The sequence below is a fragment of the Myotis nattereri genome (genome assembly GCF_964212035.1).
Source record: "Myotis nattereri genome assembly, chromosome: 1".
Lineage (NCBI taxonomy): Eukaryota > Metazoa > Chordata > Mammalia > Chiroptera > Vespertilionidae > Myotis > Myotis nattereri.
The window spans coordinates 37,509,129-37,535,005 of NC_138075.1; the positions used below are offsets into that span (position 1 = coordinate 37,509,129).

The 25,877-nt window shown below is 38.3% G+C and overlaps 1 protein-coding gene across 2 annotated transcripts in view; it reads right to left on the reverse strand.

Annotated features, from left to right (window-relative positions):
- Nucleotides 1-1,427: 1,427 nt before the first annotated feature.
- TMEM260 (transmembrane protein 260) overlaps nucleotides 1,428-25,877 on the reverse strand; it is a 58,479-nt gene continuing 34,029 nt past the window's right edge. For both annotated transcript variants that reach the window (XM_081091730.1, XM_081091729.1), the window contains exons 8-16: nucleotides 23,821-23,904; nucleotides 22,573-22,687; nucleotides 20,948-21,117; nucleotides 18,051-18,222; nucleotides 14,229-14,377; nucleotides 9,959-10,135; nucleotides 8,033-8,086; nucleotides 6,475-6,565; nucleotides 1,428-3,704 (exon numbers count right to left, since the gene is read on the reverse strand). In XM_081091730.1, coding sequence (XP_080947856.1) covers nucleotides 3,450-3,704; nucleotides 6,475-6,565; nucleotides 8,033-8,086; nucleotides 9,959-10,135; nucleotides 14,229-14,377; nucleotides 18,051-18,222; nucleotides 20,948-21,117; nucleotides 22,573-22,687; nucleotides 23,821-23,904 — 1,267 coding nt within the window. In that variant the 3' untranslated portion in view covers nucleotides 1,428-3,449. The remainder of the gene's footprint in view (nucleotides 3,705-6,474; nucleotides 6,566-8,032; nucleotides 8,087-9,958; nucleotides 10,136-14,228; nucleotides 14,378-18,050; nucleotides 18,223-20,947; nucleotides 21,118-22,572; nucleotides 22,688-23,820; nucleotides 23,905-25,877) is intronic.

The following is a 25,877-nucleotide window of genomic DNA, read 5'->3' on the forward strand; positions in this document are numbered from 1 at the left end:
AGTTAGAACAGAATTTTAAGTAATAACCCACCTTGGTGCATTTGTAAAATACACCAGAATTAAAACAGAGGAAAAGGATTTACTGTAACAGGTTCCATTCCCCCTCCCCCCATCTTTGGTATTGTTTTCCTTAGTATTAAAAGTACTAACATTTTTAAATTCTGAGAAATACTGGTGGGAACTATGATTAAGGACTCACATTATTTAACCTTTAAAATATAAATTAAGAAAACCACTCCTTATACCCTATCATTAAGGTATCAAACATACCCTGGCACTCAAAATGGGCTGTATTTAATTATCATAAAGGCTAAACATCATGGTTCTATCACCAGAAAATACTAAGAATATGGACAGAAATAACACTTCCTCATTTCTATTTGAGGATTTCAAAAGAGTACACTAGTAATTGATTCCCTTCTATCTTGGCTGCATTGTAATAGAACAAAAGCATTTTGTAAAAAAAAATGGGTCCTTTAATAAGGAACCAAAGTCAACAGCAAGAACCATTCACAGCTCCCATCAGCAGGAACAGGGCAGGGGAGGAGGCTTGTTGGACACAGGCCGCAAGGCCCCTTCTCCACTCACCCTGGTGTGTGCCAGCCCCGGGCCGGGCAGCAGGGCACAGCAGCATGTGGACAGGCAGACAGTTTTGCTGGCTCCCACTGGCTCCTCAGGCCAAAGTCCAGGCAGAAGTTGGCCTTGTGGGGTTCCTGTCGCCCTGCCAAACCCTGGCACTCCGGGGACACTGCTAGGAAAATGCTGGCCAAATCCGCATGAGAAGTCACCTCTTCACATTGTCTTCGACGTCGGGGGTTGGACTGAAGGAAACCCCTTCTGTCAGATGTTATGGTGTCTGTGCACCAGCCAAGGAAAGTGAGAGAGAAAAAGCAAGCAACTTGTTTAACCTCACGCAATGGAGAGAAAGGATTCTCCAAGGTAGTTGTTCTGGGAATGAGGCCCAACAGGCCCAAATCTCAGCTCAGCTTGCTATTTTTTCACTTACTGATGGTTTTCAAAAATTTAAAGAATTATGATCCTATCTATGTTGGGCCATCATATCATTGCTTTCTCAAAGAGGGAGTGGTCCAAAGTCATTGTTGGACAAATATAGAAAAATCTGCGCACCATTTGACAATGGTCAATACACAAAGCACAGTCAGATATACATATATGTATATATCTAGATATACATATCTAGCGTCTAGCCAAATTGAAAAAGCAGATATGCTCAAAAAGGAAAATGTCTTCATTGGCCATTCTTAAGGCTCTAAGTAGAGGAAATACTACTTTTAATAAGGTTCCTTCAATACCACATGTATGTATAGATGCTCAAGGACTTACATCCATGTGCATATAGATGTTTAGAAACAGACAACATCTCATGTATGCAATCTCTTTTCTGAACCAATAAAGACAATGCATGTCTAGGGAACGTTTATGATTTTTATTATACTTGATTTTAGAAAAGTGGAAATCATAATCTTACATACTTTCTTTCAAATGGGTAAACTTAGACAATTTGCCAACGCTTCCTTAAATTTTCACACCACGCTGAACTCCAACAGGTTTTTGTTTTAAGGTAAACCAGGTTTTCGGTTCCTCCCTGTGGAGAAGTTACTTTCAAGTCAGTGAAAGTTCTTGGCCCATGATTAAAAGTCTTTGCCAATTAGTACTCAACAACTTCAATTCATTTTTTTCTGGTTCAAGATGAGTAGGAGCCTAATAAGGCTGTGATAAAAGGGCAAAAGGCACTGAGAGCCAAAAGCGGATTAATGAGCTCCTCCATTTATTTGTCTTCCTAACAGCTGAACTGTTACAACTATTGACACTCTTCAAAAGGTTCCGCTCTGAACCCTGTCCAGGCACTGCAGGCTCCAATGGACATCTTCAAATCCAGAGAATGGAGGGGCAAGAGCTTCCCCTGTGTGGTGCCAAAACCAACAAAGCCCCATGGATCAGGTAATGAAACTTCAGCTTTTCCCCCTTTGAGATTTATTTACTGGCAGCTGACAAGGGGCAAATTCAGCTCGAATTGTGCAGTCAAGGCCCTGTCAAGCTTTTAGAGGCACCCTTGTCTTGAAGCACCTTCATGACTGGCATTTCACTCAAAAGCCCTCGGCGCTGGTCCTTAACAGCTTATGACATCACAAAGGACACTCCAGACAGATGCCTACATGGCATCCTGCAGCATTTTAAAAGAGAATTAGTGGTTTTAATTATGGTCGTAGTATGAAAGGGAGCCATGCAAGCTCCACGGGAGGCCTTTGATCAGCCCCTTTTGCTAGTACAATGCCTCGGAACTGTGACTATTCCCGGTGAGGGGCCTTTTCTTGTGAATGACTCACCAGTGAGCTTTGAATGCAGACAAGCTTCCAGCCCTCCCTCTTCATTAGGGAGCATTTCTATACAGGGGCCTAGACATGCTCGGAGTCTCGGAGCTACACAATCGGGGGGAAAGGATCCCTACGGATTCGGGCCTCCACTTAGGAAGTGCTGAAGGACTTTGAGTGACTTTATTCATTAAAACAGGTTGCTATTAATTAACTGTCATAATAAAATAAAGAACCATTATTTGCATTTCTTACTATGTTCTCTTTAGTAATATGTATAAAAGATCCTTGTAACAAAAATGAATTTATTGAACCATTTCCCCATCCTCCCCCTCGAATCCCCGCCTTTTTTTTTTGCATTTTGGCAGCAGGAGCCTACTAATTATTGGGCCCAGATTTATGAGCACAAACAGAAGCAAAACATAAATATAAAATTAATTAAGGAATTAAAAAATTCTTTTTACTGGCCAACCAGTTTACACGACTGGAAAAAAGCAAACAATGAATTAGCTTTATTTTTCAGTGCTTTCAGAGAATTGCCTAAGACAATAAAACCCCAACTTTTTTCAAAATATCATCGGTTGGGGTTTAGCTTGAAACAGGAGATTATGTAACAACCACATAATAAAAAATAAAAGAATTCTGACTTGCAGCAAAACAAGATTCCCTTTTTTTGTGGTTTTTTTTTAAAGCCACTTTTGGGAAACAGAAAATGTCTTTGGTATGGTATTAATGTTTGAAGAATTTAACCTTCAAAACTGATCCCAATAAGCAGGGCCCTTAAAAGATGCACAGTCAATATTTTAAGGATATGAACAGAGTCCATTCTCTTTTAGAATCTAATGGAGCAACATCATTAGGTGAAAAGTTGCGAAAGTGGGAAGGATGTTCGGAAGATTCTCCCTGAAATGCTAACTTGGGGACGGGATAAACAGATTTTGTATAAACAGCACAATTCAGTCACAACCACCCCACCCCCAGCCCTCCCAATTACTTCTATCTGGGAAGTGACTTAAGTCTTCAATTTTTTATCAGTTTCTTTTCTCTGAAGAAAAAGTTTTGGACCTCAAAAATTTGGAAGCAGGATGACAAGCAGGTTTTCCACATTTTGCTGTCTCAGGCATTTTTCCTATTTCTCAGACTCTGCAGTTCTTTCCTTAGGTGCTTTAGGGCGGCTGAAATATCAGCCAGCTGCGGGTCATTCTGTGCTCTCTGAGTGTAGAGGCGGAAATGTCTGATGGTTTCCGATAACAAGACTTCAGGGTCTGCGCCTCCTTCCTGAAGGTGCAGCATCCGCTCGCAGGCGATGGCATAGTTCTTATGCCAATTCACTGGGTGTTCCTTTTGTAAATAGACAATCTCCTTATAAAGCTGGAAGACAGAAAAATGATGGTATTTCATTCTTATCCCTTTACTTCCCCCCCCCGCCCCCCAAAACACCAGAAAACACAGAAGAATTAATAACACAAGAAAAAAAAAATCCAAGCAGCCTGCGGTAGAAATCTAATCGTTGCCAGGCCATGCAGAAAATGCAAGGATGCTACTGTAATTACTGCAGTGGCAGGAGGCAAATGTGCTCCGTCTAGAACTGCTTCTGGGGTTTTCAGATGTTGCAGAGGAAGCCCAGGACACACTGCGTCAGGACAAATGCTCTTCCCACAGAAAGATGTTCCGGGAAAGAGATTTAGTTCTAATTCATGGAAAGCTATTTACTCACTAGGCAGAGAGGTTGAAACTCTAAATTTAGCTGCTGGAGAAAAAAAATAGCTTTCTTTAGAAAACTGCATGGGAAAAGAACTTGAAGGAATTTAAATTTTGTCCCTCATTTTTACATAAATTTCTCTCTACATTTAAAACAACAGCAATAACAACAGCAATATTAAAACAAACCCAGCATCGAACAGGCCAAGCATAATAGACTTTAAGAGATATCTTTAGAATAAAACATTAAAAATCTTCATAGTATCCTATAATTACAATTTTGATAGTGAAAACTTTGCCCACAGGAATTAGAAATTTTATTTCTCAACACCAGAGGTAGTAGTAATTAAACAGAGTTGGAATTTTTTTGGATACAGTTTTCTGGTGGAAAACCATGGAAATTTAACAAAAGTAGATATATATCTGCAAAATGGAAGATTACACTTGTTGCATGGGAATTTCAGCCTTCCTGGGATTGTCAAGTTGGAGTGGGATCCATAGGAACTTGAGTTTACAGAAGACTCCATGAGAGCACAGAACAGCAACCATGTTTTCTCTAGGGACAAGTGCTTTCTGAATTACGACTGTATTCGCCATATCACTCACTTGAAAGGAACCCAATATATTATCTATTTCCCCAATGCCTACTCTAGAGCAGACAAATGCATTTCTAATTTATTTTTAAATAGCATCCACATGAAAAGTTCCACAATCCATGCATGATATGCCATTTTGACATTTTATAATCTTCAGTGTTTAAGTTGTTTTTTAAAGCAATTTCCCCCGAAGTTTCCTTCACTTCACAAAACAGGAAAGTCATCCCGCACTTCCATGAATATACTTTCAAATTCACCAAAGGTAAGTAGGAAGTTAAACCCCTACTCTTTCTTTTTTTTAAAAAATTAAATTGTTTAATTTATTGATTTGAGAGAGATTTGTTGTTCCACTTATTTATAAATTCATTGGTTGATTCTTGTATGTGCTGTGATTAGAGATTAAACCTGCAACCTTGGTATATCGGGACAACTCTCTAACCAACTGAGCTACCCAGCCAGGGCCTGCCCTCCACCCTTTCATTCGCTTGGCATTGTTTTCTAGCTTTCCCCATAGTCTTTTTCCTCTTCCTACTCTCTTCCTGATCCTCCCTCTGATGGGGGACACATGGAAAGGGCAGGGCACACTCCCCAGCACAGAGCAAGCGCTCAGGAACTGTTCCTGTTCTTCACTTCATCAAGTTTTCAAAATTCTACTAAGACCTTTAGTGTGGTTGGGTCTCAACGTTTGTTTGGCTTCCTGGGACCACAGTCAGAAGACAAAGCTATGCTCTTCCCCTTCATCTTTCTCATGAAATCTCCACCAGGCATGGCCTGTCGTTTTAAGTGTCGCAGGGTCATGACTCCTGCAATAGAGGGCGGCCTCTCAGAACTTCTTTTCTAAATAAAGTTAGTTTCCCATTACTATGGTAACAAATCACCACAATATAGTGGCATAAAACAATATGAATTTATCATTTTACACTTCTGGAGGTCAAAAGTCATAAAATCAAGGGAACTGTAAAATCAGCAGGCTCTAGAACCCGTTTCTTTGCCTTTTCCAGAGTCCAGAGGCTGCCTGGACTCCCTAATTGTGGTCCCTTCCTCATCTTCCAGGCCACCTGCATAGCATCTTCAGATCTTCTTCTTCGACCTCTGCCTGCACTGTCGCATCTCCTTCCCAGACTCTGACCCGCTTGCCTCCCTCTTCATGAGGACCCTTGTGAGGACACTGGGCCACCTGGATATGACCCAGGATAATCTCCTCACCTCCAGATCCTCAACCACCTCTGCCACATCCCCGCTACCATCTGCCACCACGTAAGGTCACAGGTTCTGGAGATTAGGATCTGGACATCTTCAGGGGGACCATTATTTTGCCAATGACAGCCATTTACTTTAGTATTATTTGTAATACATGAGTATTTTTTCCATTTACACTGCTTTATAATGGCAAATAAAGCTGGAAACTAAAAAGTAAAAACTCTGTGACACACCCTCTCTCCATCCCAACAACTCCCACCCTCCCACCAAATCCTACATAATAAAAGGGTAATATGCAAATCAACCAAACAGCGGAACGACCGGTTGCTGTGACACACACTGACCACTGGGGGCAGCTCCTGCATTGAGCATCTGCCCCTGATGGTCAATGCGCTCCCACAGGGGGGCACCACTCAGCCAAAAGCCAGGCTGATGGCTGGTGAGCGCAGCGACGGTGGCAGGAGACTCTCCCACCTCTGCGGCAGGGCAAAGGATGTTTAACTGATGGCTTAGGCCCGCTCCCCATGGGCTCCCGGACTACGAGAGGGCGCAGGCCAGGCTGAGGGACCCTTCCCCCACCCTGAGTGCACGAATTTTGTGCACTGGGCGTCTAATATACTGATATATGTAGAAGTATACCATACATCATATGCGTGAGTGTAGAGTTGAGCTTTCACATTTGAAGGCACATTTACAGTTTCTGCCAGGTTAAAAATGAAGAACGGTGTTTTCATCCTGGAAGGGTGAAGGGGAAACACTTCATTAAAATCATGCTGTCAATTTCAAATTTATCTGCCAGACTTTTCCACTGATAAAGAACACACAAAACCCTTTATTGCATCATTTTTACTTCTCTCAGATTCAAATATTTACTCTGCACCAACAGTAACCCCTTCTTCCCCCAAATGCCAAGACACTGCTTTCACACTGATTGCCAGATCTTTTAGAAAAAAGCTATGTTCATCATCACTATTATACATCATTTCCCCCCCAAGATGTGCACTATTGTTATGCAAGAGAGGCAGGGAGCGGGGGACTTGCTGAGTTCGGTGCCCATCCCAATGGCTCAGGCCGTGTGTGAACAACTCCTCAAAGGTGGCTGCACGCTTTGACCACGCGAACTCATCCAAATTGTATTCAGCACACCAATTAAATCAACACCCACCCGAATAATAACCGGCTTTCTTCTTTTATGTGACTGCTTCCCTAGCTTTCCCGCATTCAATCATAGGGAAGGATTGTGCAAACATATGGTATATCTTTGTTCAGTTCCTGATAACTTGAAATATTCCGTTTTCTGTTATTTTCATAAACACTACTGCATAAGCTATAGTATATCTATTTTTATAATTGTTAATTTGGAGCTGGATTTCTTAACAATTTTTTTTAAACGTCTTTAAACTTATAAGTAAACCCTTTATACACCGTAAGCCAAGCCTCAGTGCAAAGCACAGTCCCTGGCCCGGAGTGAGCTTCCTGCCTGTGCAGCAGGGAGTACGTCCTATGTACATGGGACCCCCATCTGTATCATTTAGAACTTTTACATTAATATTTAGGCCAAAGTCTGTTAGCATTAGGGATTTTGAATTATTTTTAAATGACAGGATCCAAGAGAATCAATAGCATCCCATGAAGCGTTCCATACAGAAGAACAGAAATGTATAGCATGGAGCACGTTCATATTCAGATCTCTTTTAACGTATCTGATTGCTCCATAGTCTGAGCGGCTCGAGGGTAGGGACTGTGTCGTATTCACGTGTGCAGTCTCTGTGCCTGGCACAGTGCCTGGCTTCTAGGAAGTATGCAATACGTGCCTAAGAAATTAACTAGAACATTACACGTGGGCACGGTCATTATCAACTTCTCCTCCATCACACGCACTCTGGCTTAGCTGAGGCGGGAGAGGACAGGTCCGCGTCAGATCGGCACTAGCAGCTAAGTGGCTTTGGACAAGCACCCTCTCCGCCTCCAGTGTGGTCTTTTGTAAAACGGAGATAATAATAACTTTCAGATAGGTTGTTGTGAGGATGAAATGAGGGTACTCATCATAATGACTAGTACACTGCCTCAAACAAAATGATTGCCCATAAATGTCATTTTTATTGTCACCACCAACCCCTGTTTCCTCAATGAAAAGTGCCACAGGCTACTTCTCTGCCATGTTAACAATAGGCCACAAACACAGACGTGCAGATTAGTCACCTTGCTTGCCACATCTCCTCATTGGCCACAGATTCCCAAGAAGATGGATCAAACCTGTAGTTACAAGAAAACAGTGACGTTTTTCTGCCAACCACATTTATTGCTATGGACATGTAATCTTTTATAATCTTATAAGGCAAATGAAATAGACTGGATCTTGCCCTGGATGGGTTTACTCAGTGGTTTAGAGTGTCAGCCCGTGGCCCAAAGGGTCTCGGGTTTGATTCCCAGGCAAGGCACGTATCTTGGTTGCAGCTTTGCACCCCACCCCCAACAGGGGTTCGTGCAGGAGGCAATCAATAGGTGTCTCTCTCTCTCCCCTCCTCCTCCCTCCCTTTGACTCTCTCTAAAAAAATCAATGGAAAAAATATCCTCGGGGGAGGATAAAAAAATAAAATATATAGACTGGATCTTGATGTACCAATAGAGACTGAAATAAAAAAACCTATTCTCCTAGAAAAGGTGGATTGTTAGCAATTTGAAGTTTTGGTAAATGTGTTCTTAATCTGCATAATGAGCCCCAGTGCCTCATGGGAGCAAACAAAGGATTGGTGGGAAGAGGCTGGAGGCATTTAGGGAGCCAGCTGTTCTAAGAACTGTCACTGTCAGCCAGGCAAAGGGGCAGGGCTAAGGCCTCAGCCACTCTATGGACACAGCTAAGAGCCAATGAGCGGAAGCAAGGGGACAGGCCTGAAGAGAAGGGCCTCCTGGCTTTGCTACATCACTGCTGGAGCTAGATGCTGCTCAAGTAACACTGGCTAAACTATTTACTGATTTTCTTTCTTTCTCTTAATTAAACGTTCTCTTATGTATCCACTTTGACTGAACGAAGATGATTTATGCTGTGTCCTTGTACTACACTGTCATCAGCTGTTTACAGAAGAGGTTATTTTCTATCTTCTCCCCACGGTGGTCTCAGAGTGCTCTGATGTAGACCTACCTACCCACCTCTGGTTCATGCACAGCAATGTGGTCCGTTTGCTCGATTTGATTAAAAAATCCTTTAGAGCATTTTTCATATGATCTTGCCTGTTGTCCTGGAACTATAAGCAATAATTATCTAATCTTTAAATAATTCATATTTTAAACATAGGCAATAGAGGCACCTTTCTTTAGATGGTGACTCAGTTTCCATATGGGAGAAAGTTGCTTCAAGGAAGAGTAGCCATGCCCAAAACAACATAAACAATTGTGAAGAAAATTTTAAGTCCCAGTCTTCCCTATAGAGAAGTTAGCTGCCACTCTAGAAGAAAGAAAAATATGACCAGTGTATGATATGCAAACTATCACATGCTACAGGGTGACTTTCTTTTTGTTAATCTTCACCCGAGAATATTTTTCCCATTTTTTTTAGAGAGAGTGGAAGGGAGGGAGGGAGGGAGGGAGGGAGGGAGAATAGAGAAAAAGAGAGGGAGAAACATTGATGTGAGAAACACACATCAATTGGTTGCCTTTTGCACCCACCCCGACCAGGGCTAGGAATTGAACCTGCAACCCAGGTACATGCCGTTGACTGGGAATGGAACCCACCACCAGAGACGGCCCACTCTATAACCATTGAGCAACACTGGCTAGGACCCAGAGTGACTTTTAAAGCTCAGCCGTAGTTAATGAATCTCTTCCACCTTAAGGATACGAGATACAGGCTGGCAGACAATATGCATTACAGGAGTTCCATGCATCTAACTATTATGTCCACTCAACCACAACCTCCCTTTCCCTTCCATTGTCCCATTGTTCTTCAAACATGAGGACAAGAAATACATATTCTCTTTCTCTATTATGATACTCCATGGGCAGCAAATGACTATATTAATAACTAATAAAAATAGAAAATATCCAAAAAATTTAAAGGCATCTCAAAAGAGTGTTTTTTTAGGCACACAAATTGCTATACTCTGATAAAAAATATTACTCTATTCATACCGTCCATATTCTTCAGTCCAGTTATAGATATTTCTTGTAAGTTTAATCCACTCCTCAGGGTTGAATACGATCTCTGAAGGAACCAATTTGTCACAAGAGCCCCATGGCCAAAGTGAATAGTTCTTTTGCCAGGTTGGGTCACCTTCATGAATTCCTATGCAAACAAACGTTTCTTTTCTACAGAAAACAGAAAAAAAAAAAGATATATTTTTACCTTAAAGTTCTAAATGTTAAATAAATGTAACTCATGATGGGTCATTTTTGACTCCCTAAACCTTAGTCACCAATAAGCCAGTTGCAACCATTTCGGTTTATTTAAATCTTTCCCAAACAGACTGTTTGAAATTTACATTAGTGTGAAAAAAGCTGTTTGGAGGGCTGGGGAGAAGTAAACAGACATACATGATAAAACCTATCTGTTTGTAACATTATAAGAAACCACCTGTGGAGCAAAAACATTCATATCATCAGAATTCTAAAAGAGAAAAATGTTTAAAAAATAATGTCTGAAAAGCTCCAAAATTTTGGAAAAGACACACCTTACTGATTCAAGAAACTGGACTTGTATGCATGCATTTAAGCCTAACCAATGGACACAGACAACAGGGGGGTGAGGGCATAAGTGGGGGGGTGGGCAATGGAGGTGATAAGGACACATATATGATACCTTAATCAATAAAGAAATTAAAATAAAATAAAATTGGAAAAAAAAAAGAAACTCAATGAACCCCAAACAAGTTAAATTCTAAGAAATCTATGGCCATGCATACCATCAACAAACTTCTGAAAACTAAAGACAAATAATCTTGAAAGCAAACAAGGAAAACAACACATTTCATCACACAAGGAAGCAATGATTTGAATGATCTGGATTTCTCAACAGAAACCATGCAGGTCAAAACTATGTAAAATAACATTTTTAAAATGCTGGTGGCCCAGCCGGTGTGGCACAGTGGTTGAGCATTGACCTATGAACCAGGAGATCATGGTTTGATTCCAGTCAGGGCACATGCCCCAGTTGCGGGCTCGATCCCCAATAGGAGGCACGCAGGAGGCAACGGATCGATGATTATCTGTTATCACTGATGTTTCTCTCTCTCCCTCCCTTCCTCTCAGAAATCAATAAAAAAATAAAAAATAAAGTGCTGGGGGTGGGGAGAAAAATTATCAACCCATTATTCCATATCTAGAAATATACATCAAAAGTAAAGGTGAAATACATTTTCTGATAAAGGAGAACTAAGAAAATTCATTGCATAATAGTCTTGATGTAAAAGAAATGTTAAAGGAATATCTTCAGATGCGAGAGCAATAATTAATACAAGAGGGAAACTCGGAATATCAGGAATGAAGGGAGAGCAACAGAACTGGTAAATATATGTATTAATATTTTAGACAATTTTTCATCTTAAATTTTAAATATATATGTACCAGAGGATTGATGCATGAAATTCGTGCAAGAGTAGGCCTTCCTTCCCCCGGCTGCCAGCACCAGCTTCCCTCTGGCACCTGGGACCCAGGCTTCCCTCGCAGCCCTGGTTTTGTCTGGAAGGTTGTCCAGGAGAACGTCCAGGAGAACGTCCAGTCTAATTAGCATATTATCCTTTTATTATTATAGATGACAGTTGAAAATGATCACATGTTCATATAATACATATGACAACACAATCAAAGTGGGATGGTTAAAGGGACTTATGTAGCAGTAAGTTTTCTATATTCCACTTGAAGTACTAAAATATGATCCTAAATAGACTGTGAAAAGTCTTACATTTATAAGAAAAGTAAAGTATGTATACTGTAATCCCAAGAGCAACCACTAAAAATAATTTACCAAAAGACATGGTAAAAATCCCAATAAAGAATTTAGAATGGAATACTAAAAAAATCAAATTATCTAAAAGAAGGCAGGAAAGGGCAAACAGTGGAATAAAAAAGAGGGAACAAACAAAAAGCAAATAATAAATGGAAGACATACATCTGAACCTATCAATATTTACACTAAATGCAAAAGGTCTAAATGCACCAATGAAAATCAGATAAATGAAAAGTAGATATATTGTCAGAATGAATAATAAAACATGATCCCACGTATATTTTATCTAGAAGAAACCACATGAAAATACTATTTAAAAAAACCCCAGAAGGATTTTTTTTTTTTTAATACACAGAAAGGTACAAAGGCAATTCAGTGAAGAAAGGATAATGTTTTCAACAAATAATATTTGGAAAATTTGACATGCATATGCAAAAACACTCAGAATGTTCGTCACCATGCTGTATTACAATAGCAAAAGTCTAGAAACAACAACAATATCCAACAATACTTGGTAAGTTATCATGAATCTATGTGAGAATACTATATAGCTCCAAAAATGATGTTAATGAAGACCATTTATTGAGTGCGTGGGGGAATGCTCATAATAAGATATTAGGTGAAAAACTGACCGGAAACTCGGTAGTACCCCAGCGATGTGAGATATTTAATACAAGTGTCTGTATGTGTGCATATAAGTAAGTAATTCATTAAAAATAAATGGAATCCCAAAAAGCTTCCTAAAGTGTTAATGTGATTGTCCTTGAAAGACAGATGATATTGATCTTCTTTGTACTTGTCCGTATCGTCTATAGTTTCCACAAGGAGCACGAGATATTTCCATAATGAGGAAAGGCCTCATCCATGCCTACAGAATAAATCCCTTCATGACCAGGGCCCCACCATCCCTCGACACTCATCCCCTCAGCTAGCACTCTAAGCCTTGACCTCTGATCTCACTGGGCCACCCCTGTGTCCCTGGAGCTCAGTAGGTCCTTTCCATGACTCTGCACATGCAACTCCCTTGAGTCAGCCTTCTCCCACCCACTTGACAAATTCCTACTTAGCCTTTAGGTCTCCAACATTCTGCACATACTAACATTATCACACTTACCAGATGATACTATAATTTATCTGTTTCATAGTTAAGATAGCACCTCTAAGCGTATCGGAAAACACTGTAATTGCAGGGATATCCATGCAGCTGTGGCTAGTATAGTTGTTTGGACACATTGGACACCCAATATTTATTAAATAAATGTTGAACGAATGCCCCGAGGCAGAATTCATTGCTTCCTCAAGCATGCTCCTAGAACACTCGGCTTATACTGTCAGTTAAATCATCCATTCAGGAGACACATACTGAACACTTACTGGGTCTCACACTTGACAAAGCTTTGCTAGAATAGAGCTTATCCTATCATATTATGGCCAGTTGTATTTGTACCCATGTTTATATACAACTGGGTTGTGGTCTACTTAAATTTGGAACTGGTCTCATTATAATGCCAGGGCCTAATATAAGCTAGAATAAGGCATATTCAATAAATGTTCAATAAACACAATACACACACTCACACACACACACACACACACACACACACACGCCTATTTGGTGATGCTAATGGTACTTAGAATTTTAATCCAAAATAGAACAATTAAATGTTACTGTCACAGCACGTTTATATCCATTACCTTCATATTACTTCATGAGGCACAGTAAACTCCAGGTTCTGAACACCAAAAGTATATTATTATGTTCTTAGTAAGGGATAATTTAACTTTGCAATTTACAAAGTATTTCTGAAGTCCCCTTTAGAAGAGAATAGAAATTACGAAATAAGTGTTTCTTCTTCACACTCTGGACAATTGCATGCATTTCACAGACAAGAGAAATGTTCAACACCATACTGTTGGAGGAGTTATTTATTCTTGACCTTAACAATGAATAATTTTATGTTCTCAAGTATGGAATTCACAATTCTCATGTTATCTTAGCCAACATAACTGTAGGTGTTTTTCTTATTTATAAAAATGCCTTATCCTTTATAAGAAATCCTTAAGCTATTTTTATGTCGTGATTATTCCTGGAAGCCATTTCCTTTACACTTAAAAGGGGGCCATGGTGTTGATCAGAGGGAAACTATAATTGCTTGCGATTCACCTGCAATGATTTCAAGTAGGAGGCACATCTCCAACTTCTCTGAATTGTACTAAGATCTTATTTGCTATTCTTGCTAATCTGTCTTTATTTTTCCTTTACCCAGAACAATAACATTTATTTCTGCCTGGTCTCATTTATGCACAGATATTCAATTTAATTACAAAGATAATCTCACCGGTGACAGGAAAATAGGTGTAGAAAATTGGTCTTTTGGATGAAGCACAGCTGCTACATAAACAATTTTAGAACAGCTTAAGATTTTAGAAAAGCTATTATATTAAAAGAATGCTTACTGTTTATTTATTTCAAGAAAATGATAAAGATTAAATGTGACCATTCCACTGGGTAATACTCCTTCCACAGGATTCCACCGGTTCCCAGGAAAGTTGACACCTGGTAAATGCTTTGCCATCTTGGGTAAATACCACTCATAAGTCATCATCTGCCAGAAAAATAACATATGATGTCATGCTTTTATTTATACCTCTTTAAGAAAAATCAAATTTAGCAAGTGCAAAAAAAGTTCTAAAATGTGGGTATATGCTCATCGAATATAAACATAATGGGCCTGGCTAGTGTGGATCAGTGGTTGAGCATTGACTCATGAACCAGGTCATGGATCAATTCCCAGTCAGGGCACATGACCAGGTTTCAAGCTCAATCCCCAGTAGGGGGCATGGAGAAGGCAGCCGAAGGATGATTCTCATCATTGATGTTTCTATCTCTGTCCCTTTCCCTTCCTCTCTCTGAAATCAATGTAAAAAAAAAAATCTTTAAAAAAATAAACATAATTGAAAAATACATACAAGCACAACCAAGGTATGTGGCATTGACCACTCTTGTAATGACTTAAAACTAGGATTTCATGTCTTAAGTTATGACTCTCATGGGTAAGGTCAGCATCTAGTTTTATTTTGCTTTTGTGCATTTGAGGTACTATCCAGAATGCCCTTCCCCCATTCTGGAGACTGTGTACTCAACTTTCAAAACCAGCTTACATATCACTTCCTTTAGGATACCCTCCCCAATTTCCACAGCAGAATGATATGCTACCGCAGCACTTGCACCTACCTCTAGTATAGCTTTTAGACTATTCCTCGCTAGACTGTATCCTCTCTTCTTTGTGCTTCTGCACCTAGCACACTGCCTGGCATAGAACAGTTCTCAAATTATGTTTGCTGAAGTTGGAATGTCTTTGATGGCCAGACTAGATAATCTAGGCAAAATAAAGATGTGCCATTACTCCGTTCTTTCATCCATTCTAAAAAAATATATTGTTCACCTATAAAGAAGAAGCTATAATCCCTGCCTGGGAGAAGCTTGATCATATAATAATCTAGGCTTCAAAGATAAAAACCTTTTGGCTAAGTTATCTGAATTTATTAGTATCTCCAAATTAATTACATATGCTGACATTTAAAATAAATCATTAATATCATAAAAGTCATTTTTCTTAATTCTATAGTTAATATATACTTAGCTATACTTTTATTTGTACAGATTTTCTTTTAAAGAAAATACTCCTAGTCCAGCCAGACTAATTTTAATGTAAGTGTATATGGCAAATATTCACAGAATACTTAATTTTTATTGATTTCAGAGAGGAAGGGAGAGGGGAGAGAGAGATAGAAACATCAATGATGAAAGAGAATCACTGATCAGCTGCTTCATGCATGCCCCCTACTGGGGATTGAGCTGGCAACCACAGGCATGTGCCCTTGACTGGAATTGAACCTGGGACCCTTCAGTCCACAGGCTGATGCTCCATCCACTGAACCAAACTAGCTAAGGCACAAAATACTTAATGAATTTGATTTTATTACCTGTTTGTTCTTGGGATATTAACATTAATTAAATACCCACGGTGTGCTATGACATTGTTTCTCATTTAATTCTCATAACAACCTTATATGTGAGAACAATTGTATCTGACTAGAGGCCTAGTGCACAATTTCGTGCACTGGTGGAATCTGGCTGGCCCACCCCGATTGGGGCCAATCAGGCTGGCTGGCCACAGGTAGTTGGCCAGCCGGGCCCCACCCCCTGGTCAAACTCCTGGTTGAACTCCTAGTCAAGGGGACAATTTACATATTAGCCTTTTATTATATAGGATACTGTGAATGCTCACTGAACAGCTAGTACCTTCTTCTTTCTCACGAACACAATCCTGACTTTGATCAGTAACCAGGGCAGCAATATGCTTGGGTCTAATCATTCCCCTTTGTTGGTGATAGGTTAGGAGTGGGCATATGACAATTTTGGTTAGTGTGGCCCAAATGGAGGTCCGCTTGGGGCTTCTGGGACACATGTTACTCCCAATAGAGAAAGGGGATGGGGCAGGCCCTAGAAGAAGTCTGTGGCTAGGTTTCATGATGTGATGTTTGGAAGAGGGCACCCATCAGGTCAAGGTACCTGCAGAGAAGCTGCTCCAGTACACAGACATCACTGAATTGCTTATAGTAACCTAAAACCAACTATCTCCAGACTACTTGTCATGTGAGATTAAAAACCCCATAGTTTAAACTACCTTAATCAGGTATTTTGCTTCTTGCATTCAAAAACATTCTATGTTTATATGATGGTCATTTCCGTTTTATAAATAAGGAAACAGGCTCTGAGAGAAAAAAAAATCATTAGTTCCATGTCACATATTCAAGAAGTGATGAGGACTTGAATTTTGGTCTAGTTAACATTGAAATCCATGCTTCTCAACTACGTATAGTAGTTGCCAACTCAAACAGTATTTAAAACCATACTGTGATACCATATTATCAACAAATAACCTAGCTTTTATCAGAAGCTAGATTGAAGATAAAATTAATCAGTGTACTAGGTATAGATGTAAACTGCTTATAAAAATGTATCATTTGTAAGTTTCTCTATATTTGCAAATCTGTTTATAAAGGTTTCTCCAAAAAAGTTTTAGTTATTCACTAACTCAACAAAATTTGTTAAATAAGTGATGCATCTAATAATTTTCTCAACCAAACTAATCATAGTATATTTTTTAAGATTAAGAATTTCTCTTTTCCTATGACTGCTCTAAAAATAGATATATTTGTTCCCTTTTAAGTATTTATGATTTAAATAATAAATCTTATAGTTTAAATATATTTCTTCAGTTCTAGAAGATTCACTTCTAGGACTTTTCACAAGTCCTTTCTGACCATATATTTTGCATATGATCAATAAAGTTCACACAAAATTCTATAGCAGCCGAAACCGGTTTGGCTCAGTGGACAGAGCGTCAGCCTGCGGACTGAAAGTTCCCAGGTTAGATTCCGGTCAAGGGCATGTACCTTGGTTTCGGGCACATCCCTAGTAGGAGATGTGCAGGAGGCAGCTGATCGATGTTTCTCTCTCATCGATGTTTCTAACTCTCTCTCTCTCTCCTTTCCTCTCTGTAAAAAATCAATAAAATATATTAAAAAAAAAATGCCGAAACCGGTTTGGCTCAGTGGATAGAGTGTCGGCCTGCGGACTGAAGGGTCGCAGGTTCGATTCCGGTCAAGGGCATGTACCTGGGTTGCGGGCACATCCCCAGTGGGAGGTGTGCAGGAGGCAGCTGATCGATGTTTCTCTCTCATCGATGTTTCTAACTCTCTATCTCTCTCCCTTCTTCTCTGTAAAAAGTCAATAAAATATATTTAAAAAAAAATTCTATAGCAGAATCATGGTTAATAATTTCTATTTTGAGTGAAATGTTTACTTACCTGCAGTATGACTTATTTTATATTCAACCTAATTTATTCTAATCCCTGGGCCAGTGGGCAGTGTTAATTTGTATATAAAAGAACAATTTAAAAATAAATTTATAATAAAATATTCCCATGGTTTGTCATGTGAACTAGAGACCTAGTATGTTATTTGAATCTAACATGAAACACATTCTTAAAATGTGTTTTAACATTAAACACTCAGTTTAAATAATGCAGAGGCAACTCATAGGACTTACACCATTAGTTAAGAAATAAACAAAAGAATATGATATATATTCTAAGAGTGATCATGATAACTGTACCCATACACTGTTAAAATAGTTTTTTTTTAAAAAAAAAACATGTTTTTAAATGATTACAATTACTATATTCTCAGTATATTTTCCATATACTCACTTCCTGATCCACTAATGAAATGTCTGGCCTCAGTCCTTCACAATAATGCATATAACGGAGAGAATTTCCTGGCAAATCTCCTCTGAGTAGGATAATTGCATCATGAGGCATAGAGGCTAGAAGGTTCTTTGCAAATTTATCAATCACATAGTTGGTCTTTTGGTCACAAATGCTAAATAAAAGAATAAAAAAACACATTAAAATAGCAGCATATTGCTTCAGATTTAATAAGACTGGGCTTATTTTCTGCCTCATTCCTTCCCCATCACATAATCTATATTTAGTGCTTCAAAGTATTCAAATTTATATTTTCCAACAACATGCTTATATTTGAAAGTGAACACTATCATCTGAATAAAAAGGAACTAACTGTGCACTTGAGAAAAAAATCAATGTATTGTTTCAATTCTGGAATTATAATCATTTTCATAAAAAGAGAATCAGTTAGGGCTCAAGAATAAGACCTTTTACTTTTCCTAAAAGTGTATCCAATTTAACCAAAAAGAAGTAAGGTTTCTGATTCCACCTGGAATTTAAGGTAATTTCATGTTAATTCCACTTAGTGCAAAGGAATATCCAGAAATGCAGAAAGAAATCTGCCAGTTTGTACATAAATTGGGATGCCCTTTGTCTGACTCTTGCATGCCAGACTGACCCTTTGCACCACTTCCTGAGCTACAGGTTCCCTGTGTTTCTCTCTCCCTTCCAGACTAAGAAATCATTAGAGAATGGGGCCAATGAGAAGAGAGGGAGGAAGAGAGGGAGGAAGAGAGGGCTGAGCTGTTACTTCTCTCCAAGCATTATAGCAAAAGCAGTGCAATTCCCTTCCATGATGAAGTGAAGGTTCTAACTTCAAAGAAAAACTGGCATGAATTCTGAGCACTTCCCATAAAATAAGAAAAAGACTACAAAAGCAAAAGCATCAAAAAACTGAGCAAGCAATGTCCTTCCTGGTCTCCTCAGGTCTATTACATTTAATGATACTGAGAAACACAGCCGAAACTTGAATCGGTAGGCTAGTCTCACAAAGCAAATAAGCCCTTCCAGGAACAAAATATTATCCTTGCCTTTGTAACCGATGCAACTCTTTCCTCCTATGATCCCCTACTTTGCAGGATGATGCTTCACGTTTACCACCCAGCAGTGTTGCTATCTATTCCATTCACCTGGGGCAAATAAAAGAATCAAAACAAAATAAAGCCACCCAGCCTGTGCCGACATCCCTGGTGTTGAACCTGGATTGCCAAAAGATCTGAGCCAGAAGACTGGGATAAAAACAAGGTTGGGTAAACACACACTGTGGGCTTGGCAAACCCTTCTGAGCTAGCTATGGAGTTGGGTCTGGAATCCCACCAGGTGTCTGCTGATGCAGCCTTCCTAACACGGGCTCTTCCCAGGTATTATAAAGAACATCAGTTCTTAAAGCTAAGTTGACAGAGGAAATTTAACCTTGTAAAATACCAATCAAATCTTATTACAAAACTCCCATGGACTCTTCCACTTCTGTAATGTTTACTCAATACTGCTGGAAATGAAAAAATTACCATCTAAAACTTGGACATCTTTTAAGTTAGACCGAGATTTTCATTAGCATGATTATTTAAAAGATTTTGAAAAATACATACAATACTAATAATGCCTAAGGGTTAAAGAAGCTTTTAGACCAAGCATGTCAAACTCAAAGGCTAAGTCGGGCCAAATAAATAAGGTTTAAGTTTATGTGGGCCGCAAAAAAACAAAAGCTTCAATTTTCATAGAAATGTAGGTTTATTTCAATAGAGACACACTGAATACAAAGGGCTGAAATAAATGAGTAATCGTTAACATAAAGTAATAGAACATTTTAATAAAAATTAATTAGTATTTTTTTCTTGAACATTAAGTTACCAGACACAGAATAACTGCACAAATAAGCATAACACAAATAAACCTATTTTCTAGTTCTCTGAGAACAAAATATTTTTTGTTGTGCACACCAAACAAGTCAGCCCAAGATTAATGACGTGGCAGTCGGTTGCTAAAATATTCGCTGCTAGTATTAGTGGAGAGAAATGGTGCACCTGCGCATAAGGCGTGTAAGGGAAATGAATGCAACACGATTATAGTAATAAGTCATTAGTGAATGTTGTAGCTCGTTATTAATAATTATGTATAACAATATTGTAAAAATTAAGTTATGAAATTTTTACTAAAACGTTTCTTACATACTGTTATATTGGCTGGGCCATAAAAATATTCATTGTGGGCCACATGAGGCCCGTGGATCGCGAGTTTGACATGCTTGTTTTAGACCTTTACTTTAAAACTAGAGGCCCAATGTACGAAAACCATGCAAAAGTAGGCCTTCCTGCCCTCAGCTGCTGGCACCAGCTTCCCTCTGGCACCCAGGACCTGGGCTTCCCTCACAGCCCCAGCTTCATCCAGAAGGTCATCGGATCTAATTAGCATATTATGCTTTTATTATTATAGATGATTAATATTCACTTCTACAGTATGAACTAGGTTAGGACCAGGTACTACTCAAAAGATGAAATCTTTGAAGCCTAGAGTGAATTACTTTAGGGCATACGACAATGCCCAAATATCTTTACTCTCTATCTAAGTGGTCTTTTACATCATGGAATTTTACACATACTGCAGACTCTACAACTCTCTCCAGAGTTCCTTAGAGGAAAATACACAAATGGTTTACATGCACCACCCTGTTTGCAATGCCCTGAACTACATATCACTCATGCTGAGATTCTGGTTCAAAAGTTTAAGGACCACAGCATTCAGACCAAGCTGTCTCACTCTGAAAAATGGTAGAAGGCGAAGATGAAATAAAGTTCTAGAATCTAAATATCCAAACATCTCTGGCTTGAGTGCTACCTTACATAAAAATAACCACTTCCTACCTGTAATTATAATATATTTGGTAAATTACAAAAAGAGCTGCTGAAAGCCACTCCAGATACTGAAAGCCTTTGATGTTCAGCACTCGGTTACTCTCAGAAACCAGTGTGGCCAGCCCGATGCCAGCGAGGACTGCCACCACAGCATTGCTCTGCATCCAGAATCGCTCCACCTGCGAAGAGACAAGCAAGGTGACTGATCTGCAATCAATCTGGTACTTACATATCTTACAAATATACTGCTTACACCTAGTTGCTTATGCCTGCTGTCATTCAGGTCTTGCTTACTGACTTCCCCAATCCAACTCCATGTTACTTTAGTTTTCAATTTTCAAACATTCCTTCCTCCCAGTTTGATATGTGAAGCTCCCTTTTGGGACCCACACATCCTTTTCGGTACTATGGACTTGGCGTTGAACTCCTGCAATATGTAAAGTGGGAGAGGTGGAGAAAGGCGTTTGCCTCACTCCTGATGTTCCCGTCCATATACAGAAGTGCTGTTAGTTTAACACTCGCCGCCCTCTCACTTATTTCTTCCTGCAGGACCGTATGGACTGAGGTTACTGGGCAAGTTGGGAGCTGGGGCTGGACCTGCATTGCCCAGTGGCAGACTCTGTCCCTGTGGCACCTGTGGGATGGAGTGGGGTACAGAAGGCCTGGCCTGTGCAACACTACCTGTGACTGGTGGGTAGGTTGCCTACTAGTATTGTGGATGCAGAATGAGGAAGCCCCTCGCTCACAGACATAAACCACATTCTCCAACATGAGCATTATCAGTGATAAAGGTAATTCTACTACTTGTTATCTTGTTTCTCAACTGATTCTGAACTCAGGTGATTAAATAGGATACTATCTACTGGGCCATTTGAACACATAAAAAATTGTTTCAGCTGTTAAGAAAGAGTTGTCTACATTTACAGAGTTTCTACTATGGAGAATCTCAGAAATGGTAGCCAGTTAAAAACAGAAATGTGGTTGCTCTTTTGCACAGGCCTGGACAAGTGAGGTAAGAAATAATAAACTATGTTGATAAGAGCCCCCAATTACAACTCATATTTCTTTGCTATTTACAAAAAATCCAGGAAAAAAACAGTAGTACCTATATCTATTACACACATAAAATGCCTAACTTAAATCTACCTTACATTTATTTTTCTATTTAACTATTGTGTTAACTAAACAATGCATTTTTACCGAAAGGGGCCTTTGCCTTACTAGTTCAATAATTTAATTTTTGATTATTATAATGCACATATAATTTCAACTATTTCTGAGATAATCTGCTTTTCTACAAGATTCATGAGAGACAAACTGATGTATCTTTTTTTTTTTAATATATTTTATTGATTTTTTTACAGAGAGGAAGGGAGAGAGATAGAGAGTTAGAAACATCGATGAGAGAGAAACATCGATCAGCTGCCTCCTGCACATCTCCTGCTGGGGATATGCCCGCAACCCAGGTACATGCCCTTGACCGGAATCGAACCTGGGACCTTTCAGTCCGCAGGCTGACGCTCTATCCACTGAGCCAAACCGGTTTCGGCATTTTATTTTTTTTATTTTATTTTTTTTACTGATATATCTTTTGACCAGAAAGTTTGTGAAGAATATATCTAAATAAAACTTACCACACCCATGAAAAGTGGTTTTGAAATATCTAAATTTGCCCTCCAAGCAAAGAACAATGAATAAATGCAAAACATTCCAGTAAAAAGCCACACTAATGATGGGTTCTGTCTGTCCCTATAAAAAATTAAAATAAGTCCAAAATTATTTGTGTACAAGAATACCAATACTACTATTACATAGTTTTAAACTATAGGAAAATATTTGGAACTCTAAACTTTCCATTTTTAAGTAGGACTAAAGAAGGATCTCAGTGTTTCAAATCTGAATTGGAATAGATAACCAAAACATAGTCATAAAATACACTGTCTCTATATTCTAGACAGCTAGGAAATATGCAGCAAAAGATACAAAGTTAAAATTTGCAGAAGAAATACAAATTATTAATCTTGTTAAATTAAAATGTAATTAACAAATGCAAAACAAAAGGATAATTTCATGCACCAAAATAATAAAATGACAAATCTCAATAGTATTGACGAGAATGCGGTTGTATGAGAATGTATATTGGTACAGTCTTTAAGAAAAGTTAATTTGATAATATATATGAAAAGTCTTAAAAAGATTCACATTTTGACCCTATAATGTGACATGTAGGCATAAATCTTTAAACAATAACCAGAAATGTGGATAGAGATTAATCTCTAAAAATGCTTTGGTATCACTTATAATAGTGGACAAACTGGAAGCTATCTGAAGATCCTGAAAAAGGAGAATATTTAATTATAAAGACATTTAAATGATTTTAAATATTCTTATGGTATAGGGAAATGCTCACAATATAATGTTAGGTATTAAGGAAACAAAACTATAAATATATATATATAAATATATATATATATATATTTGATGGGCTAAAAATTAATGAAGGTTAAGAGTGATTTTTTTTAGTTTGTTTGTTTTTTTATCATTGGAGGTTACTTTTATCTTTAGAGGAATTCAAATAGTTGTTTGCTTCTTTTGTAAAGCAATAATAATTGGCTATGGGCAGAGTAAGGGATCAAACCGAAGTTTAAGACATTAAATGACTCGCCTAGTTAGACTGTAATACACTGCTCAATCTTTCAAAATCACTAATTTATAATGAGAACAAAAACTATCAAGAAAATAATACATATTTGCCTTCATAGAAGTGGTTAAATTTATTTGAAATATAAAATACTAGTGGCCGTGTTCTACAATGACATATTGAAAATATGAATTTAATTAATAAACATGGGAAAAATAACAGGAAATATTATATTACTCACCTTCTTACTAAACATATATTAGCCCAAACTGCAAGGGCTTGGATGTTGAAGGAGAGTTCAGTCCTCATGTTTGTTATTTGAGAACTGTAAAAGACAATCGAACTTATTGTTGACAGGAAACAAATTTGGTTAATTCCAAATAAAACATTCTTTGTAAAATACATCAGATTATGTACTGAGAAATTTTTTTAAAATATATTTTATTGATTTTTTACAGAGAGGAAGGGAGAGAGATAGTTAGAAACATCGATGAGAGAGAAACATCGATCAGCTGCCTCCTGCACACCCACTACTGGGGATGTGCCCACAATCAAGGTACATGTCCTTGACTGGAATCGAACCTTGGGCCTTTCAGTCTGCAGGCCAATGCTCTATCCACTGAGCCAAACCAGTCAGGGCTGTACTGAATAATTTTAAGGGATGAAGTCAGATTGAAAATTATTTTTTCTTCTTTCAAATTTGGGAGAAAAAGTACTTCAAGAAAGAGTTAAACAGTTCTAAGATATTTTCCAATTGTAACATTTGATTATCAATTTATATAATTTGGGATAGCATCAGAACAAATAATTTTCAGTGTTTCTGATACTAGTATACTGTATTGATATTATAAAACAATTTGCATTCCTGATTGGCTTGATAAGAAGTCATCTGAAATGGGTTTCTGAACTTCTTCCTGGCCTCCAGTGATTAGCAATTAAAAACAAAATTAATTCAAAGCATTTTTTGGAGATCCAATCATGAATTTAAAAAAGGACAAGAGAAATGATCTCCAGCTATTCATTTCTGGGTTACCTTTTTCCTTAAAAAGGTTTCCTTGTTTTCTATATTTGGTTCAAAAAATGTTCAAGGAATCTCTGAGAAATGCATCATTTTTCATTATAATTACACTAAATTCTTCCATTGGCTTCATAAAACTAATTAACAAGCATTTTCCAAGCGGTATCTGAGCTCTAGCAGTCTCCATTTTTTGAAAAATAAATGATTCGATATACCATCTAAAAGAACTTTCTTCTCCCTACTGGCAATTTTACTGGAGAAAATGTGATGCCATAATTATGGAAACCACACAATGTGTATTTTACTAATGGAGACTCATCAACTACGGGAAGACATCCTTACTCATTTTCAAATACACTTAAAAAATTGATTCCAGCATGAGGCCCATTTCAAGCCATTCTTCAAAAGGAACGAAGTCAGCCTCAAAATTAATTCTTGGAGATATGTTGCTTAAATGTAAGCTCTAAAACATGGTCACTGCCTAGGGTTAGATTCAATAATTTCCTTGTACAGGATTGCAATTTAGAGATACGCGTGGGGAAAGAATTTAATTTACTCGACTGGCAAAGGGTTGATGATTAGGTTCCATCATTTTGAAGGATTTTCTAGTAAGTTAATTATGAGTTCCCTTTCTCAACACTCTTGTCCACCTGAAACAATTAAACACTAGAAATTCTCTTAATCAGAGAGTATAAGGATTATGCCTCCATTTTTACATTATAATCTTGTCCAAATAGTGTAAGTGGTCATCATTTCTGTCAGGTCTTTTTTCTGGGTATATAGCCAAACTGCTATTATTTCAATGTAAAGGGGGCCTACAATTACCTAATAGATGACTTTTATGTGCAACTTATAAAAGTTAGATGTCTAGTCTAGGGTTGCTCTTGAGAGTTCTTTGGAGTCCATGTGGGATTTGTTAAAGCAAATACACCAGTAATCCTGAGTGTGATAGCAACCCTGAAAGGTAGGTAAAAAAAGAGCAGGCAGTGGGTCTTTGACACGGAGCAAAGAAGGGGAAAGTAAAAGCCCCGAGACACTGGCAAAGCTGTCTTTAGCTTTAAAAGGGAAACTGAGCTTCTTTGCTGTCTCCTCAGCAAAACAGGAATGTGGGCTGTAAAAGTCTTAGACATAAACAGAAATATTTAAAATCAGCTGTGAGAACCATCAAAGGTTATATATAAATAATTGGTGGTAGGAAAATGTTTTCAAAATAGAGTATAAAATGAAAAACAGAAGGCTAATAAATCAGTATGTACAGAGGTGGACAAAAGTAGGTTTAT